General features: G+C 45.9%; 1 protein-coding gene across 3 annotated transcripts in view; it reads right to left on the bottom strand.

Moving 5' to 3' along the window:
• Positions 1 to 21,355, bottom strand: part of CWH43 (cell wall biogenesis 43 C-terminal homolog) — a 533,223-nt gene that overhangs the window by 220,408 nt on the left and 291,460 nt on the right. For all 3 annotated transcript variants that reach the window (XM_069631684.1, XM_069631685.1, XM_069631686.1), the window contains exon 10: positions 8,799 to 8,916. In XM_069631684.1, coding sequence (XP_069487785.1) covers positions 8,799 to 8,916 — 118 coding nt within the window. The remainder of the gene's footprint in view (positions 1 to 8,798; positions 8,917 to 21,355) is intronic.

A 21,355-nucleotide genomic window follows, 5' to 3' on the forward strand; every position in this document is an offset into this window, starting at 1 on the left:
AGAAAATTGGTTTACAGTCGGAGGATGTATAGAAATGTGTTTCATATGAAGAGGGGGGTCAGCAAGCAGGCCATCCTAAAGCCAAGGGTAAAAGAGGTTATGGGTTGTCCAGCATTAGACTATTACTTTATGAACTCACAAATACAGGTGCTTGCAGAATCTATGCATAGCGAGTCAGACACGACATGCCTCATCATGGAGGAGGAGATGATGATTTAGCCCTATATCGATAAGTAGACCCTGACTTGCAAGCTTCAAAAGAGCTTGATAAAACCTATTACCATTTCATTGTGGGGAGCATTACCCAATATGTTTATTCAGAAACTCAGACTTAGTAACCAGGCTACATTTTAGGCTACATTTAAAAGGAGGTCACTGTGGTGGGAAGCAGGTTTGCAATAAGGTGGGAGACTTACTTCATAATAGATCTATCAAGTTCTTTGAACACCGTAAAAATACTTCAGTGTCAATAAATATGTATGCATGAGTTCCTTCCAACTGAAACATTGGCTTCTATATACAGAAAACTAGGGAGGTGGCATTAGATACATATAAGAATAGAGGGAAAATACAGGAGGAAACCTCCTTGAAAGGGCTTATTTCATCCATATACAAGGAACTGTTGAACATGAAGCCCACAGTGTAAAGAGAACAATGTACTCGTTTGGGAAAGGGATGTAAAAATGGGGTTAGAGGAGCAGGAATGGTCATCAGCCTAGAGACGGATTCACAAAGCATCATCTAGTGTAAACATGTTAAATTTGCCATTCAAATTTGTATCTAGATTGTATCAGTCCCCAGTACTACTTCATTAAATGTATACTAGTGGGCCTGACTCATGCTGGAGGGGCTGTGGGAGAAGAGTTCTCTTCTGAACATATTGTGGTTGTGTCCGGCTCTCAGGAGTGTTTGACTACAGGTGATCTCAACCATATCCTCAGTGGTAGGATAATCCCTGCCAGATAACCACCCTCTTTATTTAGTGCAGAATCTCAGGAGATCACAGCTGATGTCACTAATTTGCCAGACTTGTATTTGGTGCTATAATTACTATTAGTGGCAAATTGGCGTATTTCTATGCTATGGGGGTGTGTGCGGGGGCAGAAGTTTCTATAGAAATAATGTGGCTATCAAGAGAATAGGTTCTAAAAATTATTTTAAAGTTGTTTTTATATCACGCTTCATGCCATATTCCAGCTTCTCCACAGCACCAGATATCAAACCCGTGCTGCCTGCATATTCTTGCTTCTAGGATGAGTGCATTGCCTCTGAGCTATCCTCCGAGCCTAGTTTCTTATTGTAATAGAATGACTTGAGTATGTACTACAAGGAATGGCAGAAAAATCCCCTGGTCTCTGGTCGCCTTTGCTTACAGAGGCAACGAGAGACTGTCACCATCTTTTTTTTTTTACTTTGTTTTTATTTGCATTTTCATAAATAAACAGTTGGGGCATGCATCCCTGAAAAAAGGAAACAAATAAAAAGGAAACCATCCCCACATATCCCTCTTAACCCCCCTACCTCCAAAACAATTCTCAGCCTGTCTAAACGTGAGGCACCTGCAATCTCCACTAGGCTTTCCCACCCATCCCTCTCATCCCTTACACTAACAGTTCGAAATGTTAATCTCTGCAATGTATTGCAGGATCACAAAGTCAAATGCCTCTGGCTCGCTTCCCTTCTCAATGGCGATTTCCCTATACCGGCTCCCCTCACTCTCTCAGTTTGTCCCCCGCCTATGTCTCAGATCACCACCTTCATAGCTTTTGATCATTTCGCTCTCTCTTCTTGTAAGAACAGAGACCATTCTTGGGTGAATGCCTCAAGGTTGTCATTCACCATGGCTGTCAATCTATCCATTACCATCATGGCGTTCACCTTCTGTTTCCACACCTCCCTAGAGGGGAGGAATTCACTCTTCCTCCTCGAGTGATGGCCAAGCAATCTGCTCTCAGCATCACCTCCCACATTCTAGGAAGTCTATGTTCATTCCTCTCTTGCACAGGGAGCCCAAAGAGCAGCTGCAAAGGGTCTAACTCTAGCTGTATTCCAGTCATGTCCATCATCCAACTCAGAAGATTCTTCTAGAACACTTGGACCTTTGGGCAATGCCACAACATGTGCGAGAGAGAGCCCATTTCCCGACATCCCCTGGGGAATAGGGGGGAAGCACACAGGAATATTCTAGATACCTTCAAGGGGTCCCTGTGCCATCCCATTAATATCTTATAACTGTGATCTATTGTGGAGGTAAATAAGTTAGCATGGAACGTTATCTTATAGATTGTAGCCATTCCTCCCGATAGCTCCCTTCCCGCCAATGTTATCCAGTACCTCTGAAACGTTTGTCTCCCTCGCCGTACCAATGAATTCATAACTTTGTATAATTTAGATAGGATGCCCTTTCTCGTGTCAGCTGCGTCCAGGGTTTTTTCAAACTCTGCGGGGTTAATTTATTTCCCCACTTCGGGTCGGTGAGTCTGTCTTTCACCTGTAAATAGTCAAAACCTGATATCGAGTCGTTTCCCAGTGCCTCCTTAATTCGGGTCAGGTCTAGAAACATCCTTTTGTCAAACAATTGGGCGGACCTTTCTAAACCCATATCCGACCACCTCTGTGAATATTGGAAACCCTGATATCCCAAGCTAATTGGGGGGACCCATACCGGGATTGTGGAGATGGTCACAATGTAAGCACCCGGTTCACCCCTTCGTCCCGCCAAAGCGACCAGAGGACTCCCAATGTTGGGTGACAGCATAGGACCCCCGGTACTACCCTCTGTGGAGACTAGAGGTAATCCCTCACTTTTAAAGGGTGGGCTGCCCTATCTTCCAGATACACCCAGTGGGTTTTAGTGTCTTATCTCATATGGTCTCCGAGTATATGCAATTGTGCAGCTTTGTATTACAGCTCAATATCAGGGAAGCCTAACCCCCATTTCATCTCTAGGTAGTGTTAAGTGTGGAAATTTTCACCCTTGGGGTCTTCTTCCTCCAAATAAATTTGCGAATACCGCTCAGCAGGTCTGGGAAGAACCTCTCCAGAGGCCGACTCAGGATGGAAGTAAACGGGTAAATTACCCGGGGGAGACGGTTCATTTTGACTGATATCATGTGCCCGTACCAGATGAGCACCAGGGGGGGCCACCTCTTCAAGTCCTCTTTGAGCTGCACTAATAGTGGGTCATATTTCGATCTCACCAGTCCTCCCAAATCTCTCATAATCTGAATCCCTAGATAAGTGATTTTAGCATGCTTTATTCTCATGCCCAGGTATTCCCTCCTTGGGTCTAGTAAGGGGCTCTGTTTACTGATGGGCAAATACATGATTTGTGTACATTAATTCTAAGGCCTGACAAATGGCCGAACACCGATATTTGTTCCATAGGGCCTGGGAGTGATTGTGATATATTGGTAAGAAAGCTCAGAATATCATCTGCAAAAGTGCGAGTTTACAGTCTATTTCTCCCTCCGATATCCCTTGTATGTTCGGATTTTCCCGTATTGGCCACCGCGAGCGGCTCTATAGCCAGAATATATAACAGGGGGGAAAGCGGGCAGCTCTGTCTCGTGCCTCGTGTTAATTTGAAGACCTCTGAGAGCCTCCCCATGTATTTGAACCCGTGCTCTCGGACCTCCATATAGTGCCCGAACCCATCTACAGCAGTTTCCCTGAATCCCATCTTCTCCAATACCTTAAAAATAAAGGGCCACTCGACCCTGTCAAAGGCTTTTTCAGATCTAGTGAAACCAGACATGCGTCTAGGTCTCCTGCTTGGGCACAGTGGATAAAGGTTAAAGTGTTCGTGACATTATCTGACCCTTGTCTCCCCGGATAAAACCCACCTGGTCACAGTGAACTAGGGTTGGTAGGATCGTTCACAGCATGCGTCCTAATATTTTCACGAGTATTTTCACGTCGCTATTTACCAGGGAGATGGGCCTATAGGATGAACACTTCGAGGGGTCCTTACCTTCCTTATGGATCGCAATTATCGTTGCGATCAACATAGTGTCGGGGGGGTTCCCCTTGAAGGCAAGCATTGAAGACTCTAGACAGGTAGGGGGCAAGAAGGGGTCTAAAGAGTTTGTAGAACTTTATTGTAAATCCATCCTGACCTGGTGCTGTGCCCCCTTCATATTTTTAATTGCTTGGATTACCTCCTCAACTGTGATGGGAGCATCAAAGGACTACGCCCTGCCTTGTGTTAGGCCCGGGAGGCTTATACCCTCCAAGAATGCCTCGATATGTTCCTCTTTACCTGCCCACTCTGACGCATACAGGTTGCCGTAGTATTTTGCAAACTCCACCCTATGCCTTTTTGATCCCGTATGACTCTCCCCTCTTCCGATTCGATATGTTCTATCGTTCGCCTCTTCTTTTCCTCTCTCAATCGCCATGCAAGGATCTTATCCTCCTTTTTGCCTTTTTAATGGTATTTCTGTCTTAGAAACATACACTTTTTCTCGCTATCTTGGACCAGGATTGCATTTAGCTGTGCTTTGTATCGTCAAAGTGCACTTGAGCTTGCAGGGGACACGTAGTTACCCTGTATTCCCCCGGTTGTAGTCTTTCTAATTTCTGACACAGCATAGCCTCCTGTTTTGCCCTCTCTTTTTTCTTTTGGGAACCTATCCTCATCAGTATCCCCCCGATTGTGGCTTTAAACCCTTCCCATATGGATTGGAGTCTCACCTCTCCCATGTTATTGAAGGTAAAGTTTAATTGCCCCCAATAGCTCCCGGGTAACTTCCTTGTCTTTTAAAATAAAATCATTGCACCGCCAGGATCTGGGGGGTGGGGAAGGGAGAAGTACTCTCCATCCCCATAACCACCCTCACTAAATCATGGTCTGACCACGGATTGGGGCGATGTGCATCTCTAGTACCTGGGCCTTAAGATATCTATCGACCAGAATTATATCTATGCTCGAATAGCAGTTGTGCATAGCCGAGAAATGGGTGAATGGCCTGTCGCCTTCTACAGGGGGAGTGAGAAAATGCATGACCCAAAGGGCTTCATTGGTGTTTCTGAAACATATTGAGTCTCCCTCGTAACTCTGAGTCTCTGCCACCCTCCCCAGTCTCTTGCGATCTCTCGTAGGGTCAAGCACCATATTGAAATCCCCCCTGCACTATTAACCTGCCCTTCACAAACACCACCAATGTATCTTTCACTTCCTCCCAAAAGTCAACACATTGATCCGTGTTTAGAACATAGATGTAGGCTATGGTGAATTGGGCACCATTGCTATTCCCCTTAACAAAGATGTAGCACCCATTCATAGCGGAGAGGAACTTGGTCTCTGGAAGGCAAAGCGGGAGGAGATTAGTATTGTCACTCCCTTCTTCTTTTTCGTATCAGAGGCCGTGTATACCCCCCCCCTTCTCTTGACCTCAGACGGGGTTCCCTGTCCGCACTCAATGGGTTTCCTGCAGGCGTAGCAGGTCTAATCTCGCCCTCTTAAACTCGGAGGACCAGCAACCTTTTACTTGAGCAGTTGAGACCCCATACGTTGAGGGAGCCGATACTCACTTTACCCACTGCCATAATCTGTCCTTACTTTTTCGCTCTTGCACCTCCTCCCACTCCAGAAGCCTTCTCTTCGTATTGGAGTATAACATTGATCCTGCTGAACCCACGGTCTTAGCAACACACCCGAACATAAAACGTACTTAAATTCCCCAAATCAACTCTCCCCCTGGCCCCGCTCCCTCCCTGCATCCAATCTCACTAATTGCCTGTGGTGGAATCAAATCACCAGCGGTCCTCCCCGACCTAGCACCAGCACATAATGCTGTTTTCCTGAGCCCCCCTCCTCTGGTTCAGTTCCACAAAACCTACTCCTCCTTTCTCCCCTCTCTGTTATTCGCTTGTAGCCTCAGGGCTCAAGTTGAGGGTACATGCAGGTGGATGGAGTCCACCCACTTTTTTCAGATGGTGGACTCAGTCCCCCCAGCAAAAATGAGAAACATTAAGTGTCTTCTTTGAATTTATGAATGAACACCACCAGACAGTCTTCAGGTTTGCAGGGTGGACACTTCACCTCTGCACTATATAACCTGATGAAAAATAGCAAACAACTAAAGGTGATATGTCCACATTTCTGTACTGCATGTTCTACGGAAATAATTGGTATTGGTTCTTGGAGTTTAAAACATGTATACATTTAAATGATTTTAAAAACACTATTAGAAGAAAATATCCTCTCCATTTTTGTGTGTGTGTTGATTTTATGAAAGGCAAATACCATTTGTCCCGTGCAATTTGGGTGGTTATGCAAAGCCATTCCATGAATTTTACATATTTCACCTTGATATCTAATTTCTGGAGCCATCACATCCAATTGCGTTTGTTACTGAGTCCCCCCCCCACTTCTTTTTTAGGATTTGACCACCGTGTAGCCTCATCTAGCCCCTGTATGAGTTGTCTCAATTCTACTCATCAGTCATCTATTTCACTGTCGTCCTGGGGGAGTGTTAAGTTTCTTGAATTTTGAGGATCTTGGGACATTGCGTCTCTCCAGCCGTGAACTTTGATCCGCGGAACCTCACCCATCCCCTTGGGTTTCACTCTCTAGAATCGCTGGTGCTCATAAGCTCTCCTGAGACCAACTGTATATCGTCTTCAGTCACTAATTTGTAGGAGTAGCCCTCTTGTTGAAATGCGAGTGAGAAGGGGGAACCCCCGACGATACCTGACACCCTTTTCATTTAGTCATTTCGTAAGGGGGCCACATTGCCTTCTCCTAGCTAGTGTAAAGGCCAACAAGTCCTGAAAAATAGGTATGTTGTCAGAGCCATAACCGAGAGAGCCCACTTTCCTGGCTCTTTCCAAGATCTTCATTTTTTGGGCATAATAATGGACTTCTGCCAGGACTGTCCACGGGGCCCCTGGCGCCTCCTCCAGCCCGCTAGGCGCGTTCAATGGTGGGCTCATCAAGGACGTCGGATCCAAATAGAAGCCACAAGATCTCCACTATGAAGCATCGCAGGTCGCTCTCGGTTTCTCCCTATTTTTCAGGAATCCCAAAGAAACAGAGGTTGTTCCTCCGCTCCCTATTTTTCCTAACGTCCATCTTCAATAGGGTCTGCGCCTCTCTGCGCTCCAGTTCTGCGATTCACATGTCCACCTGTGTCTAGGGATGTTTGGTTGTTCTTAATGCCCTGGACTCTTTTATCCAGTGAGTCCATCCTTTGGTCCATTTTGTCAAGTCTTTTGTCAAGAACCATACAGATCCCCTTGATTTACTCCATCAGTGCAATTATGTCCTTCCTGGTGGCAGCTGGGTCCTCAGCTATTTCTGCTACATGGGCAGCGTCAGCGGGTGCTCCGCCGGCTGGGGGTGGGGGAGGCTGGAATTGAAATGTCTGCAGCGCAGGTCTCCAGGCCAGAAAAGAGGTATTCCCTTGGAGCCTTCACCTTGAGTCTTGGCACTGTCTCGTGGATGTGGGGTGGGGAGGGCCTTCTGCGCTATTATTACGCTCTCCACTGCGTGGCATAGTGAGCCCCTCGTCCCCTTGTTCCTGGTACTGGACCGCTGGTCAATGTCCTCAGATGGCTTGCCCTCTGGTAGTCCTCCTCCATTGGGGGTCTCAGGTTTATGGTCTTCCTCCCGCCCCCGGCTCAGGGAGATCTTCTCCCCCGCTTCCCACCACACCAGTGCTCACTCCTCCCTGTCCGCCGTGGTGCTGACCATTTTTCAAAAATGTTGGCTAGGCGGGCACATGCTCCTCCTTCAGTGGAGGGGGACCTCACCCAACCACTTCCTCCCCGCACTCATGTCCCTGGGGCAAGGGGACTCCTTCCCCTTCAGGGGGCTCTGGTTCAGACCGCCTCCCCTGGGTTCTCTTTCTCAGTGGGGCGTCACAGGCTCTCCAGGGTGGAAAAGCTGTCTCCACTGGCTTCCCGGGAATTGGGTGGTCTCCTGTTTCCCGCTCCTCCTCACACTCCTCACCTCTTCCTCTGTTCGCCTCACCCTTCCTTCGTAGGGCATGGCATTGTGTGGAGCTTGCCTGCTCTCAGGATTCCCATCTGGGTCCTCCAATCCAGTGGTGCGCCTTTAACTACCTCCGGGCCTCAGCAGCTGTACAACTTTCTTCCAGGACGTAGCCCCCGCTGTGACCTCTCCTTGGCTCTGGGCGGGACGCACCAGCTCCTCCTCTTGTCCTGCTTAGCTGCGGCAGCCTCCAGCTCTGCTCGGCAATTACTGTGGTGGGCCTCCCCGACATGCCACCTTCTTTGTAAGGTGTCTGCTGCCTCTCAGCGCCCTGCCGGGGCTCGCATCACCGCTTCACGGCTCCTCCGTCTAGGCCCCTTGTGATTGGCTCCAGGTCCGCTCTGCCTGAAAACACGGTTATCTCGGCTGTTTCGCCACCAATTGGCTTCAGGTTTGGGGCAGATGTGCCCCAGGTATTCCCCTTCGGGGGCAAATCACGTTTCAGCTCTTTGGGGATTTTAAAGGGGGGTCTCAGTTCCCCTTTGCTGACCTGGTCTGGGAGTTGGCAAGACAGTTAGTTTCTTGCCATGTGCCCCCTGGTGGCCTCCCACCGACTGTCAACATCTTATATGCCCCACTAGGTGCAGACTCTGGGATTATTTGACTTATAGGACTCTGTGTGGTGAAAATGTTCCTCGGGTGGGGGGTGGAGATGGTGGAACCTATGTCTTGCTATGCATCTGTAAAGCATTTTGTTCTCATAAGCCCACTGGAAAAAGGTCCTCAAGCAATCAATTCAAATATCGAGTGATACATAATGAACATAGAATAGCATGAATGAGCACGTAAAGGCGTGTACCTGTTTGTTTAAGAAAATCAGCTGATTTCTCCAGACTGGGCCAGCCTTTGTTGTCATAACCAAACCTGAAAGACCAGATCAAAGCAGAAAAGTCCTGTTTCGGTTGCTGTGAAGACATCTAAAAAAAATTGAATTAAACACAATTTACTGTAATGCTATAATTGAGACAATTGCAGCATGGTACATAGTGAAGAAAGTAAAATAGATGGATCTCCTCCAACCTACCAGGGTGCTCTTTGTCCCCTGGAACATGAGTACTTCCAACACTGGCCCCTTTCAGGTGGCGTTGTTTCAGGCTGTGTTCTACACCCTCAACTCTGCTCTCTAGTCCTCCTGCCTTGGTAAATTAATCTTTCCCTTCCGCTTCTTCAGCCACCTTTTTGCTGATGACACCTAAATCTTCCCTTTCCCCATCTTTATATATCCTGCCCTCCTCTCCCACTTCAGCCCACCACTTTCATGCTGGTTGACTCAACATTTGAAGCTGCTCATGACTGAAAGCCCTAATGCTAGTAGTCAAAGCTATTCATAGACACTCCCCTACATTTCTTCTTCCTTATCCCGGAACATGTCACTTCACTGCCTTAGCTTCAAAGCCGTACTCACCCTACCTGTCCTCTGCTCAATCTGTGCCGTCTTCCTTTTCCACTAATGTACACTTCTTGATCTCCTTCAGTGGAGCTCCTTACTACCGCCATCAGAAATATATCCACTCTCCAACCCTTTGAAACCACCTTCAAACGCCAGCATCTCTTCCTCAAAAGTAGCCCTGGCGTACCTCCGCCCTCCACCACCCTAACGCCCACTCCCTGATCCCTCCCTTGAACCTCTCCAATGATGGTACCTAATCCGGAAATGTTTGCTGAAATTACAGGTGTAAATATAATATGCTGTACTTCTGTCGTGTCCCTGTTACCTGGACTGCTACCCACTCTTTCCCAGCGCAGACATCTTCACTACAGCACTGCCTTGATGTTAAACACCCATTTATGGGCTTACTCTGTATTCAGTCTTGCCCTGATGTGGGGTGTTGAATATTGAAACACCACACCCTCTTGCAAATAAATACAAATCAGCCTTCATGGGTTTTCTAATCCAGTCATAAAGATCCCAAACCATTCAACATTTTATTGGTTTCTACACGCAATACATTTGAATGTTCTAAGTGAATACACCAAGAAGAAAACACCAGCATCATTATTTATCAACATATTCCCATTGGCCTGTAGACACAAACTTGGGTGGCTTAAGATATAAGTTATGTGTGTGACACAACAGCAGGGAAAGGTGGGGCGAGAACCGATGAAAGGTGTGGTTGGTGCTTAGGTGATAGTCAGAGTGGAGAGAGGCGAAGAATTTAGGCTCACTCCATCCCCTAAAATGACAACCAAAAAAATCTCTACAGGTCCATAGGAGCTGAGGCTGCTGGGTGAAAAACATAAGCAGCATGGAGCAGACCAGCCGAGTGATGCCAGCAGTAAGTGCTGCCAATGTTGGCACACCGGCTGCTTCAAATGGATCCAGTTTGAACACAGGGCATGTAAACTGAGTTATTTGCAAAGCTAGTGGTTACTCTGAAAATCTTGTGTGGTTGGGGCAGACGGGGAATGGATTGGGAGACACGTACGCTAAAACATCAGTGATATTCCTATGCAAGCAAATGCATGCATGGAAGTGGTATCCAGAGCATACAAAAACCAGCACAAACCAGACAAGCAGCTCTACCAGAATAAGCATCAATTAACAGTGTGAGCATATCCACCATGCTTCACTCAACATTGTTTTAAGTGCACCCAATATTAATCTAATTTCCGACCTGTTTGAGGCATGACCAATCGATTGGGGGTGATAATACGAGGCACAAATCTAACAATAAAACACAAACAAAGTTTCACAATTCAGGACTAAAAAAAACAAAGAAAGTTTTACAAAATTCACAAGTGAATCTAAATGGCAAAAGTAAGCAACTAGCTTTGTCTCAAGTCCCTGCACTCCCCTAGCCATTGCTAGTGACAGACCAAATCACTCTGCCCCAATTTAAATGAGCTAGTGAGGCAGACACCAACTAATAAAACACCCTTCCCCATTCGCTCCTAAAAGAAAGAATAATCAAGGAGTAAGCAGGCCAAAAGAGAGTAAAACATCTAATACTCTACTGATTTAATCGTCACCAGCTTCAATTGATAAAGACTCTATTGTCATCTAGAGGACAAACACCCGGCTTCTTAAGATTGTTCTAAAGCAAGAAACTCAGATCTATTAGCTCACACAGAAGCACAAAACCCGGAACAACGTACTCAGAGAACAGTTTGTGCAATCTATGCTTCAAATATTCCTCCATATTACACTGCGGTAGATGCGATCTAAATTCCCCATCGCCAAACCAATACCTCAGTGAAGATTTTGCCAGATAGAAAGGTACACAGAAATGGCACTGAGCTCCTAACCGAGAAACTTAAACATCTGAGCCTCACTTAAGACTTATGAAACACCAAAGGCTAAAAAACGAGCAAACAAATTAAAAATACTAGTGCAGCCCTCAACATAATCAACTAAGAACTTCTCTCCACAAAACGAGAACTCATAATCGTGTTAAGGTCCTATTGGTCAAGGGAATGCTCTCTGATACATAGCACAAAGTGCCTGCATTCACAGAGAAAACTACAGAGATGATTTCTGAGACTTGCCTAATGATTGGAAATCTGTGGCTCGGAAAGTTAACCCAAAGTCTAATAAAACAGAACTTGTCCTTAGCCACCAACCAAGAAATCCAGAATGTTGATTAAAATGAATTGACTGTCACAGCAAGACTACCCCAGAATCTATGAAACTGACAAGGGCACCCAAAACAAAGGAAACAAATACAACTATCCTTCCAAATGTATCCAGTGAAAAGGGATCTATACACCTTCTTAAATTAAACAGGTTGATAAATCAGAGGCCCCCACATAGCGTTCAGCAACATAGATATATCGAAACAACAAATCTCATGCAATTCAGAGTAAAACCCAGTGAAACCTCTGATCACCACATAGATGCCTGGCTACTCTTCACTACATCTCACACAACTGCAGATCAGCTGTGACCCACTCACTAAATCTCATCACCCTAATGGAAAGGTGGGTTAACCTGATTGCCCAAACAATCATGCACTTACTAATACCGCAAGAAGACTTCCTGTTCCACCAGGATCAAGAAGAACAAGTAGGTGGCTTAACTGCTGTGATGCATAGAAGCACCCTACTTTGCAAAGCGATCCACTCATGTTCTCTATTTTCAAAACAAAGCCTCACCATCCAAATTCACATGCCATAGCATTACATATCATCCACCAAAAGTAAATTATGCCTTTCAGAACAATGCATAGGTCACATTGCAACTCAGTGTTTTGAATACACAAACATCTTCCTTGGAGATCAAAACCTACACTGAAAAGATGGTAGAGGCCTGATATCATCTATATTAAGGACAATGATTTAGCCCAACAATGCACTAAACTAAACTAACCCACAACAACTGCCCGAGGAAAGATATAATACTTTATATGCCTGGGAAACCACAGACCTGTGACCCCATTCTAGTTGATCGGGCAGATCGCCTTTCAAATTCCTTTGACTTTATCATTTGATAAAGTAAAATGTAAATGGCAGCCAGGATTCCAATAAATATAGACAAGAACCCTAATAACCTCAATTGAAGACAATGCTGATGGCAGCTACCTCTCGATCACTTGACATGATACCATGACTGAAATCCTGAATGGAATTGTGCCACTACTATTAAAAAAGAGAAAAGGAAAACAGTTGGATTACTGGCTTCCAGTACAACTACACAAAGCGAAAATTCAATTCAAGCCAACGTAAAAAGTTGGAGACAAACATTGCTTCCCCCCAGCACCACTCAGCTGCTTATGATTTACTCAAAGAAAACACATGGTTATAAAAACAATGCCAATGCTTCTAACTTCAAGACCCAACTCGACCCTGATAAAAACAGATACAAAACATTTGTCAAATCAAACATATCACTCTGCAGTACCTACAACTCATGAATGGAGCATGTCAAAAATGTACAGAATGTTTCAGAGTAATAATTCAGGAGATGAGACTAGAGATTACAGATTTAATGTGTTAACTGTTGCCAATGTCATTGAGAGCAAAGCCACAGCAGAATGACAAGATTGTCATCCACTATCAATGGAAACACTCCAAAAACAGATTCAAACTTATCCTCACCAGCTACAATGGAGACCATACCAGCTAAATTAACCATTCCAAAATCTCTACCGTGACTGTCCCAAAATCAGAACGTGTTTACCAGAGGAAAGTATTTTGCCAGAAAGCCTTGAAATTAGCTAGGTTATCCTGCTGTTGCCATGCCACTGCAGAACTGGCGGACATTGACAACTTTTCCCATAATCTGCCTTTCCTTCCTGGGTAAGACCATAGAATGATGCCTGGCTACTCACCACAACCTCGACATTTCAGAGAATAACCTTTTAGGTCAATACCTGTCTGTCTTTAGTCAAAGCTATAGCACAGAGATAGCCACATGGGAACTTGTCATTGATTCGGTGGCCAGCCATCTTCAGCCCTTTGAATGGCAGAATCATCTCAGATGGTTCAGCTCTTTCCTGTGAAATCCAACCCAAATAGTGAACACTTGGGAAGCTAAATCTACATAAGTTGCAATGCCATACAAAATCCATCAAATCTCCATACTCTTCCCCAATGCGCTGTAAGCTTGACATCAGACCATTGGATGAACTAACCAAAAGTACCCAGGTGATGAACAGATGCACTCCAACCTGACTGTCGAGCACATTATCATATACCTTGTAAACTGGTTGGAACAAATCCAGAACTGGATGTCACTGAACTGAAGGTCAGCCTGGTGAAAAGAGAGAGAGCATTCCTCTTTTCTCATCTTCATCTTGTAAACTACTATTCCAGTCATGGCTGTCACCTCTAAAACAAATACCCTCACCTGCACATGCAAACACCCAGTCCTCACCTCACACAAAACCAATCCACAGAATCCTATACACATCCCACTGATCACCATCCACACTGCACCTCCAACACTTGCCCACACACACACACACACACACACACACACGCTCATCAAAGCGCACTCTGTAGATGACATGTGTCAGACATTTCCAGCCTCATCTGCTCTCACAACTTAGACACTCTCTTCATTGCAGAAATATAGTACTGCATGGACTAGTGAAGAGCTTGATAAGTCAGGTATTATAATATGTTTGGCTCTGACCATTGGTTTGCATCAAATCAACCCACACAATGTGCGTCTGTCTCCCTTTAGCAACTATACAAGACGCTGGTTATCACTTAGTCCGGACTAGACAGTCTTGTGGACATAAATAGAAAAAGAGGTAAATAGTAGTGCATTGAACCTTTCCAATCCACTGAGAAGTACTGTTAAAATCATGCAATTAATTTATGAGTAATGCCACATGCAAATGTTTCTATGTCCCTTTTAAAAAAATTAAAACTGACGAAATGTTTGTCTAATACGATTAAGAGTTTCTCATTCAAATATTTGTTTGAGATATGAATGGTTACGTCTCCTAATCAGGGTGAGTAGCAGATTTTCTCTGTAAAGCAGGACTCTAAAATTATAATCCCACTATTGGTATTGGCAGCCCAACTAATGACTGTGTGTCTCTCTCTGCCAGTAAGACTGAGATTCTACTCATCGGCACTCCCACTCCCTCCTTCCCTGCTGCTCTCTGGCCGGCCTCTCTGGGCCCTCTTCCTGCAAGGCAAAAAACCTTGGGGTCATCTTTGACTCCACACTCTCCTTCTCGCCTCACATATCCGACGTATCTAAGAAGTAACACTACCAGCTACACCTCCTCAGAGGTATCCTTCCTTTCCTCTCCTTCCCCCAGAAGCTCACTGTCTCTAGAGCCCTGGTTCTCTCTAAGCTGGACTACTGTAACAGCCTCTATCTAAATCTGCCCGCCTCTACTCTCCGCCTTTTGCAACTCATCCAGAACAGGACTGCAAGACTTGTCCTTGGCCTCAAGCCCAGGGACCGTATCTCTCCAGGACTGAAATCACTACACTGGCTCCCAGTGACTGCAAGGATCAAGTTAAAAACCCTCTGCATTGTCCACAAGGCCGTCTGGGGCCTTGGGCCAAAATACCTTCAACTCTCTCTTCCTAAATATCTTCCTTCTCGAGCTCTTCGCTCATCCGCCTCCAACTCCCTCAGGGTCAGCCGCTTCTCCAAACAACGAGTTGGGGGCAGATCTCTTTCCACTGCAGGGGCCTCCCTCTGGAACAGCCTTCCTGCCTCCCTGAAACTTGAGGAGAACCACCTCGGTTCCGGAAGCACCTCAACACCTTCCTCTTTGCCTCCGCTTTCTCTCCCCCTCTCCCCTGCTAATACTACTGAAACTGCACTGAATCTGCAACTGGGCCATTCACCGTTCTCGGCCCAGCCACTCTCCCCTGCACTGCCTCCACAGCAACCCCTGCACTACGAGACTGTGTCTGTATCCATACAGCCCCCCTTCCCAGCACTTGTCTGCACTTACCTCGCACTTGCCACCAGCTGGCCCTTGTTATTTATCCTGTATGCTGTATGCTAATAACCCTGTACTGCACTTTCCCCTCTCCCTTTCCCCATGCACTTTTCCCTTCCCCTCTACCCTTGCACTTGCGCGATCTGAATGACACCTGGCCTAGCAAGATCGTTGTCTGTCTCCCCTTGTTCCCCCTCCTGCCTCGTCGCGCCTTGAAACACTTGTGTATAGGCGCGTTACAAATGCCTTATCATATCATATCATATCATATCTCTATTCATAGAGTGGAATGCTAAATGTTCAAGCAGAAAATGAAAATAAGAATTATATCTACTGAAGACTGTAATTGTATCTGTAAGGTCCTGAGGAAGGCGGTCTGAATTACTTAGCACCTAAATCTTATGTAAAGAGAAGTACCTACAAAACTAGTAATATTTCTACTAACGTCGACCCATTGGAATCCATATAAAATGTGATGGATGCACAATATGAATTGTAGGAACGTGGTTTGAATTAATAGAGTGACATATAACCATTATTCGTAGCTGTTTGACACTTTGTCACAAATTGTGTATATGTATGTTATTACATTTAATATTAATTGATTGGTGTTTTGATATTAGCAGTTGGAATGTACTGTATGAAATGGTATCTTTGTTTATTGTACTATTCTTGCACTTTTTGGATGTACATATGAAGTATGGAAGTCTTGTAAATTATTTTTCTGTGTTTGGTCCTGTCTAATCAATGGGTAGAAACCCTTCCTTTTCTTTCTTTTTAAAAACAAATTGGAATAAAATTGCTGTTACTTACGATTATGGTAAAAACCCTTTATTGTAGATGAAAGGTTTCACCAACAAGAAGAACTCCCGCCATCCAGAATGCTGGACAGTTATGACCACAGCTAAAGCATACAACTATATAACAACCATCATGAAACCATCCAATAAGAGCTGTATGAGATTGCCAGCCACTGAAACAATGCATCAACCTAATTCCAGACTGTTAAAGGCTGAAGTTCAAAGAAAAATGCAACTGTCATGGTCATGAAGTTAGGGGGACAGGCATGTAGGGGTCGCATGCACAGGAGACCTGGGTGGACATTGTCCTGGTGTCTTTGGCACCAGGCTCATGAACAAAAGTAAACAAGAACATCCATTTAACACCAAAAAGCTTTTATTATGGACATAGCATTTCAGATGCATTGACCTTGAACATTCCATCCATTAAGGAGGATGCATTAACCTTGAACATTCCATCCATTAAGCAGCCCCGAGTGCATTCTTGGGTGTGGCTGCTAATGGATTGCCTTTGCATGTGCTCACTCTCTAGGAGTGGCAGGGTGTGGCTGGCAGGCCGGCCCTAATGGGCGTGCCCACGATCTCAGCTATATAAACTGCCCCGATCCTCAAGACAGACGCTTCGCGTTATTCTGCACTTGCAAGCAGCGTAACGCTCACCGTCGCCTGAGGTCAGACTTACCTTTGAAGATCCTGCTTCCTGGACATACTGCTTCCTGCCAGCATACTTACCAACTGGGGGAAGCTGTTCTTATCTGTACATCTCTTTGGCTAACCAAGTATTCATCTTTACACTTTCCGGAACGCCAAAATCTTCATCTTGGCACTGCAGCATGACACGCTCCATCGTCGACAGCAGCGCCTGCAAGGAAAAACAGAAGACAAGGTTAGACATCGAAAAAACTGTCTGTTTAAGGTTGCGCTTCGCCATACTTAGCGCTTTCCTTAAACCATCACTTACCTGCTGTCGAACATTGCAGTAGCATCTATCTTCCATCCGGCCGCGTCTCGCGTCTCACAGCTGCATTGAGGCTACATTTCCATCTAAGGGAAGAAAACAGAAGAGAGACATTATTGCGTGCATAAATAGGAGCAACATATAAAGACATTAAACAGAACAAACAGCATCACAAGAGTTCAAGAAAGACTTACCAATCATAAGGCGAAGCATAGTTGCAGCTGGACTGGACTAATCCGTATCAGGGATCAGTGAAGGAACTAGATCCCATTCGATGCGCCCCTGCCAGAAGTAGCAGGATGGAGAGCTTATCTTCCATATTTCACAGGTGAGCTTTATGGGCCGGCGTATGCTCACAGAAAGTGTACTTTGGGGTGAAGGGTTTGAGAGGTACAACAATCACAGATTGGCGCACTCACACACTCTTATCTCCACGCAGGAGCAGTATCACCACGTACCACCACTCACAGCTTTTGTACTGAGGGAGAGGCCTGAAGGGGTGATTCAAGTTCAGGGAGGGCTGCAACCATGCCCCAACCGCTCCGCAGAGACCAGGTGAGCATAACATCAACATCCTCATCATGGCCATGAGCTACAATGGAACAGTCCCACAGTTGCTCTCCTTCAACCACTACAACAAGCACCAGGTCAACCAGATGGGCCCCAAAAGATCCCATCACAGCCCAGTAAGTTTGCAGCTCCACAAGGCTCCGTCGTGTACCACTGTACATGACCCTAGTAGGAACTCCTCAGTAACATTGATGCCAAGATACACCAACTCCGAGATGATGCACATCTTTACCTTAAGATCAATTGCATCGAGGCAAACACTATCAGTCTCTTATCCAAGCCTAGATGTTGAGATCCTACCTAAAGCTCAACCTGATAAAGACAAAATTCATTCTCATAGGCAACTCCACCAAGCATGCCCAGACCCAGAATTGGCTGACAGAAATGAAGCTCAACTGATTCAAGCCTTAGCTCTCACACGGTGCAAAGTCTCTTGGATTCAACAATGACAATGAAGTCTTGTTCAAACTTCACTCTGCTAATAAGACTCATAAAGTATGGTACCAACTTGCCTTTCTCCGCAAAGTCAAGCCCTTCATCATCCGTCATTCAGAACAGCTGTTCAATCCTTCATTGTCTACCACATGGGTGGTGCACCACATTACTTGCAGGAGTCCCAGATACCACCATGCCCCTTCTGAAAGTCATGTATCATGTTGTAGGACACCACATCACAGGATTGAGAAAATTCAACTAGATAACCCCAAGCAAGGAGTTGCACTGGCTACACCTACAAAGCCTGTATGACTAAAACACAACTCAATCTGGCCAAGACATTCACTACCCCCAGAAGCCAACATACCACTAGAAGCCATGACATCACCAGACTGGCACAAGAAAAAGGAGATGTTATATTCATCCGCATTCAGTGCTCTGGGGGAGAGCCATAGCGGATTGGGCTAGGGCAATAACTCTTTAAGGGGTTCTAATACCGTGTTCTGTCATCCTTCCAGTCATTGGTTTCTGGATCATAATGGGTACCTAAATCCCTCTAGAGGCTAAGAAAGGACTAACCCTTTGACGTATCTCTCGAAGGTCCAGCTTGCGTCATGCTAAACATCACTTGTAACTCTAACAGAGAGGGGACCCAGGCTCTCGTTTAATGAGGAAGCCACCCACGCTGACCTTCCCTCCTCTCTCTCCTTGACCATATCTACCTCTGTCACATAATCTGCTCATGGTGGCTGACGCATTCCACCCATCTGATCTAGAATGTCCCAGTGAGACATAAATAAATCTTGGCTTTCCTCTCTCTTACTGGAAACAGAGCTCTTCACACCTTTAAACACCACACTCCACTTGTGTGATTTGAGCTACAAGCTGCAGTCCATGAGGAATAGAAGTCAGAGGCACGCTCTCTTGGATAGCAGCCTGCAACCAGGCATGGTGAAAGGCACGTGTATACGGAGTGAGAAGGAGCCAGGAGACATAGATCTCAAAACTTGATTTAGTTTTCCTCATTCAACAAGAGGGCATTGTCTTTCTTTAAGAAATGGCTCCATAGAGCTCAACCCGTGAATATAGTGAAGAGGAAGAGCTGGACAAGGACCTATCTTTAGGTTTTAAAAGAATTTTGGGTGACTCACTAGTGGTGGCTGTGTCCCAGGGGGTTCAGCCGATCCAAGAGAGGCTCCAAGCTCTGGAGTCCCTAGTTTATGCTAAAGGCATCGCTCCAAGTAAGAGAAAGAGAGAGCTTAGCTTTGGGGAGAGCACCTCAGCCCCATGCCCCGAGGAAAGGGTGACTTCTAAGGGGGAAGTAAAGACCCAAATGAGAACCCCATCTTCTACACCCCGCGTGCAAATATTGGAGTTAGCAAAGCACCCCGAGAGGTTCCTGACCCATTCAGCAAATTAAAAAGTGCCTTTTTGGTAAAGTCGGCTGTGCCAAACCTCTTACCCCATAACCCAGTGCTGAAAAATATAGGTGATGCCAATTAAGGCGTTATGACCTCTGAAGATGAGGAGGAGGAAGGAGACGATGAACGAGAAGATGAGGAAGTGGACTTAAGCAGCAAAGTCGCTAGCCAGCACAAGCTAGCACTGAAGCTGCCTCAAGCAACTCAAGAAGAAAGGGAAGACATGAGAGACTTGCTGGAACCCGACAGTATAAGACACCCAAAGTCCACAGAATGGGTTCTGTCACCGACAGTGGTAAAGTACATGTCAGAGTAGTTTAGGAAACCACTTGAAAAGGAAGTCCGCTTTAGAATGTAGGCAGAATGCCTGAGGACGAAGCTCCCCGGTAAAGTCATAAATACACCAGAACTGGACGCCAAAATGGTTACATTTGTCACCAAAGCGGCAACAGATGTCAGGAAAGGCGTAGCTCATGCCTGGAAGGGCTGCCAGGACAAGGTCCTGGACCTGGATGGACCCTTAGCGAAGATAATGGAATTGGACGAGAGAGCCAAAGACACCGGAGAGCCGGTGCAGCCTCTTTCTGAAAATTGACTGCAAATTAGGTGATCTAGCCAATTATGAAGCGGGAGAATTTGCATAGGGCATGCTCTTCAGAGATGCGTTTACCACATGGTTGTCCCAATTTGTGGGCACATACACTGCCCTGCAGAAGGTGCAACCTTCCATTAGAAAGATTTTTCCCAGATGGGTTTTCGCAGGGACCGGCCGACACTGGGGCCGCTCAACTGGTCTCTTCAGCTCCACGAGAAGGCCCCAGGAGCCCAGAGCCCAATATTGGGGGAGCCGCCAGCAAGAATCCTTTGTTCCCTTCCAGACGAAGAGGTCCACGTGGATGTAGAGGTTGAGGTGGATGCAGACAGCAGAACACAATTAGCGGTGAGTGTACAACCCAACTGCTATCCCAGGGTGGGGGGCAGGAGGCTGCAATATTTAGACAGATGGTGACAGCTATCAGGCAATGTTTGGATTGTGCAGACAGTAGCAGGTTTCAGGCTGGAGTTTGTGAGTTTTCCATATCAGAGGCAATGTCCAAGGAAGAGGAGCAGCTCCTCAATACAGAGTTGAGCAGTCTAGTGGAGAAAGTGGTGATAGAGAGATGTCCGCCAGGTCTAACAGGCTTCTCCAGCAACATGTTCCTGGTACACAGGAAAGGGAAATTCAGACCGGTGATCAACTTGAAGGAGCTGAGCAACTAGTTAGTTTACAGGCACTTCAAGATGGAGGGGATTCACCTCCTCAGAGATATTCTGGAAAAAGGGGACTGACTGGTGAGACTAGATTAGAAATACGCCAATCTGACGATTCCATTGGTGGTGGAGCACAGACAGTTCCTCAGGTTTCATTGGCAGGGTCAGGACTGGCAATTTGCTTGCCTACAGTTTGGTCTAGCCTCAGCTGCTTGGTCTTTCACCAAGGTGATGAAGACAGTAGCGGCAGCTATTAGAGACAGGGGAATCAGAATGATCATTTACCTAAACAACATCCTGATTCTGGCGCAGGACAAGGCAGCTTTAGTGACTCAAGTGCAATGAGTGAGCAGATTACTGACCTCCTTAGAGAGAAGTCAGAGTTGATCCCAAAGCAGCGGATGGGATTCCTGGGTTTCGTAAAAGACACCAGAAAAGCAACTCTGGAACTGTCTCAACAGAAGATGAGAGCCATCAAGAACGAGTTGAGGGCAGCGATTCAGAAGACGCATATTTTGCTTGGGAATCTAGCCAGGATAGTAGGGCTGCTAGCGTCATTGATTCAAGTC

Source organism: Ambystoma mexicanum, chromosome 6q (genome assembly GCF_040938575.1).
Source record: "Ambystoma mexicanum isolate Mex_15411 chromosome 6q, UKY_AmexF1_1, whole genome shotgun sequence".
Classification (NCBI taxonomy): Eukaryota; Metazoa; Chordata; class Amphibia; order Caudata; family Ambystomatidae; genus Ambystoma; species Ambystoma mexicanum.